At 37.5% G+C, this 3,557-nt stretch overlaps 1 protein-coding gene across 1 annotated transcript; it reads right to left on the reverse strand.

Moving 5' to 3' along the window:
- Positions 1–306: 306 nt before the first annotated feature.
- LOC141674198 (uncharacterized) lies at positions 307–3,136 on the reverse strand. The gene is made up of 9 exons (XM_074480920.1): positions 3,034–3,136; positions 2,827–2,904; positions 1,908–2,388; positions 1,596–1,802; positions 1,328–1,463; positions 1,073–1,235; positions 616–981; positions 466–481; positions 307–349 (listed from the first exon to the last, which is right to left on the reverse strand). The coding sequence occupies exons 1-9, from the start codon at positions 3,134–3,136 to the stop codon at positions 307–309; spliced, it is 1,593 nt and encodes a 530-aa protein (XP_074337021.1).
- Positions 3,137–3,557: the final 421 nt, after the last annotated feature.

Below are 3,557 nucleotides of genomic sequence, written 5' to 3' on the forward strand. Positions count from 1 at the left end.
ATATTCAAGATCTACATTTGATAATAATTTTTTACAATTGATCTAGTACCTGAAGATCTAACCAAATCTTTGATTTTAATTCAGGGTCTACATTTGATTTTAATTGATCTAGTACATTGCGCATATGTCTCGCTTACCCCCAGACTTTCTTGTAGCAGTATTAGTTGTAGTATTTGTCTGTTCTGAGTTAGTCGGTTGAGATTCCGATGCATGCCCTTCATTGTTTTCATCATTGTTCGGAACATCCTCCAGCCGCTTGGGGCTTCCACCGCTAAGATTCTGTGATACAGTCTTTTCTGATTGCTTTCACATTTGCTTTTTTGGTGCCATTCTTTCCTCTTCCTCTACTCTGAAAAAATAACTAATATTTAACAGATTAGAACAACTACACAGTTCATGGTATAATGTCTAACAGATATGCAGAAAATTAAACAAAATCCTCATTTAATTGTCAAGAAAAGTTACAGATAGACTTCAATAACTACATTGAAAAATTACAAGAAAACAGAGATCACAAGATACATTACAAATAACAAGAAAAATTACAAATAACAAGAAAAATTACAAATAAGGAGAATATATAGCTAGACTCCTATAACTTTTTGACCCATATACCCTCAACATTTTCTCTTCTATTACAAACACTTGCATCATCAATATTAGTAGGGTCACATGTAGGGATATTAGAACAGAATGGGGGAGGGTTCCAGGAGGTGTATTCAGGAGCATCTTCATTGTAAACATCATGATAGTCTCGAATTGTCGCCGATAACACAACGGACCAATTAGCATCAACTGGATCCTCAATATAAAATACTTGGTTGACTTGGTCAACAGAGACATATTTGTCCTTTTTGTGACCTGGTCGATTGAAGTTGACAAGGGTGAAACCAAGAGCATTGGACTTGACACCTTTGTCACTTGCTGCCCATGTACATAAAAACAGAGGGGCCTTGAATGCGTGGTAATTCCCATATTTCCCTGATCACCCCATAAAATTTTAAATCACTCTCTATAGGATTCATGTCTTTAACACTAGAGACTTGGACTGTCCTCGCAACTACTGACACACCACTATTCTGAACTACCCTTGCATTATCTCGATCCTTTGTCTGGTATCGGACCCCTTCAACAGCATAACTTTCGTAAGTCAAAACTGAAAATGAAGGTTTCCCAGCCAACCATCTTATAGTTTCAGATATGGCTTCCGCATTCTCCCTCATTTCTGTACTGACCTACATATAATTTATTGATGCATATAAGTGGCTACAAATTTAAAAACACGACTTATAAAAATAAAAGAGAAGGAAAAAGAATGTAAACCAACTTTTTGTTCAAACCAATCGGCAAATTGTCGATTGTGCTCTCCCAATAGCCACTGTACACTCTTCTTTTTCCCTCGATAAATCTCTTCCAAATATTTTTTATGCAACCTGAAATTACTTACATCAGATTCGACTAAACTATACCAAATACAACTTTAACAAGTATATGTATACTTTTTATGTTTTACTTACATAACATATGGTTCCACTTCCGAATTATTATGAAGAACTGAAAGATGAGCCTCATCTCATTCTTTTTCCGCAACTGACTTCATAGTCACACCACCGATTGGACCAGAAATTTTTTCTTCATCTTTCAGGAGATCGGCTGTTCTAGTACTCCCGCTATAGAACTCACTGCAAAATTCTATTGACTCTTCTTTGAGGTAACCTTCAGCTATAGAACCTTCTGGATAGAATCGGTTTCTTACATAACTCTTCAATATTTTATTGAAGCGTTCAAATGGAAATATCCATCTATAAAAAACCGGTCCACATAATCACAGTTCCCTTACTAGGTGGACCATAAGATGTATCATAACATCAAAAAATGACGGAGGGAATATCTTCTCTAACTCATACAGGGTCAATATCACATCTGCTTGTAATTTATTCAACTTCGACACATCTACAACTTTGTTGCACAGAGAGTTGAAGAAAAAACACAATCTTATGATACTAACTCTAACATTTTTCGGAAGCACTGAACGAATACAAACAGGTAGTAGTTGTTGGAGAAGGATATAGCAGTCATGGGACTTTAAACCATACAACTTCATATCAATCATCGATACACAGTTTCTTATATTTGAAGCATGTCCGTATGGAAGTTTCATGCCGTACAATGATGCCAATATTGTTTGTTTTTCTTTCCGCCGGGAGAGAGTATAAGGGGCAGGAGGTAGGTATGTTCTTTTCTCACCTACTTCTGGAGCTAAATCAGGCCGTATTCCCATGTCAACCAAATCAAGATGCAAGGCAAGGCTGTCTTTGCTCTTGAATTTCATGTGCAGAAGTGTCCCAATTATATTATCACACACGTTCTTTTCAACGTGCATGACATCTAAACAATGTCGAACATGGTGAAACCTCCAATACTCTAACTCAAAAAAAAACTGACTATTTTTTCCACGGAGACTCCACCTTTTTTGGCTTCCCCCCTTCCCAAAACTAAACCTAAGTTGTTATTGCCCCAACACTTCCTCTCCGCTAAGTGGTTCAGGTGCACAACCAAATTCTTGTTCTCAATTAAAAGCTGTCCTTTGTCTCCTATCCGGATGATAAAGATCTAAATACCGACGATGTCCTTGATAGCTCATTTTTCTACTACGACTTAGATATTTAGCCACGGTCTGATCACCGCATACTGGACAGGCCCTATAACCCTTATTAACGCACCCCGACAAATTTCCATATCCCGGGAAGTCATTTATTATCCACATCAAGATTGCCTTTAGAGTGAAAAATGATTTGGTATGGGCATCGTACACGTTTAGTTCACCTTCCTCCCACATTTTTTTTAAATCATCGATCAGTGGCTGGAGATATACGTCAATATCATTACCAGGCTCTTGTGGGCCTGAAATTAATGTTGTTAACATCATAAACTTCCTCTTCATGCTTAACCATGGAGGAAGATTATATGTTACTAACATAACTGGCCAGCAGCTGTACCGATTATTTAATCCATTATTGTGTGGATTTATACCATCGGCCGCTAATTCTAAACGTATATTTCTTACCTCGCTACCAAACTCAGGCCACCTACAATCTACATTTCTCCAAGAAGGAGAATCAGAGGGGTGACGCATCTTTCCATCTTTGGATCGATTATTTGCATGCCAACTCATTAATTCAGCAGTAGATTAAGATTTAAACATTCTTTTAAATCTGGGGATTATCGGAAAATACCACATAACCTTAGCTGGCACATTTACCCTAACTTGACCATCTTTCCCAACTTTCCAGCGAGAGAGATGGCATTTGGGACACTCGGAAGAAGACTCGAGAATTGGACCCCTGTATAATACGCAGTCATTTGGACAAGCGTAGAATTTAATATACTCGAGGCCTAAATCAGTCAAGGTTTTCTTGGCTTCATACATATTAGATGGAAGCAGATTATCTTTAGGAAGAATTGATCCAATTGATTGAAGCAGATCAGTAAAAGCTTTATCGGAAACTCCAAACCTAGCCTTCCAATTATGTAATTTTAAGACCGACTCCAGTTTA

This window comes from Apium graveolens, chromosome 7 (genome assembly GCF_009905375.1).
Source record: "Apium graveolens cultivar Ventura chromosome 7, ASM990537v1, whole genome shotgun sequence".
NCBI lineage: Eukaryota > Viridiplantae > Streptophyta > Magnoliopsida > Apiales > Apiaceae > Apium > Apium graveolens.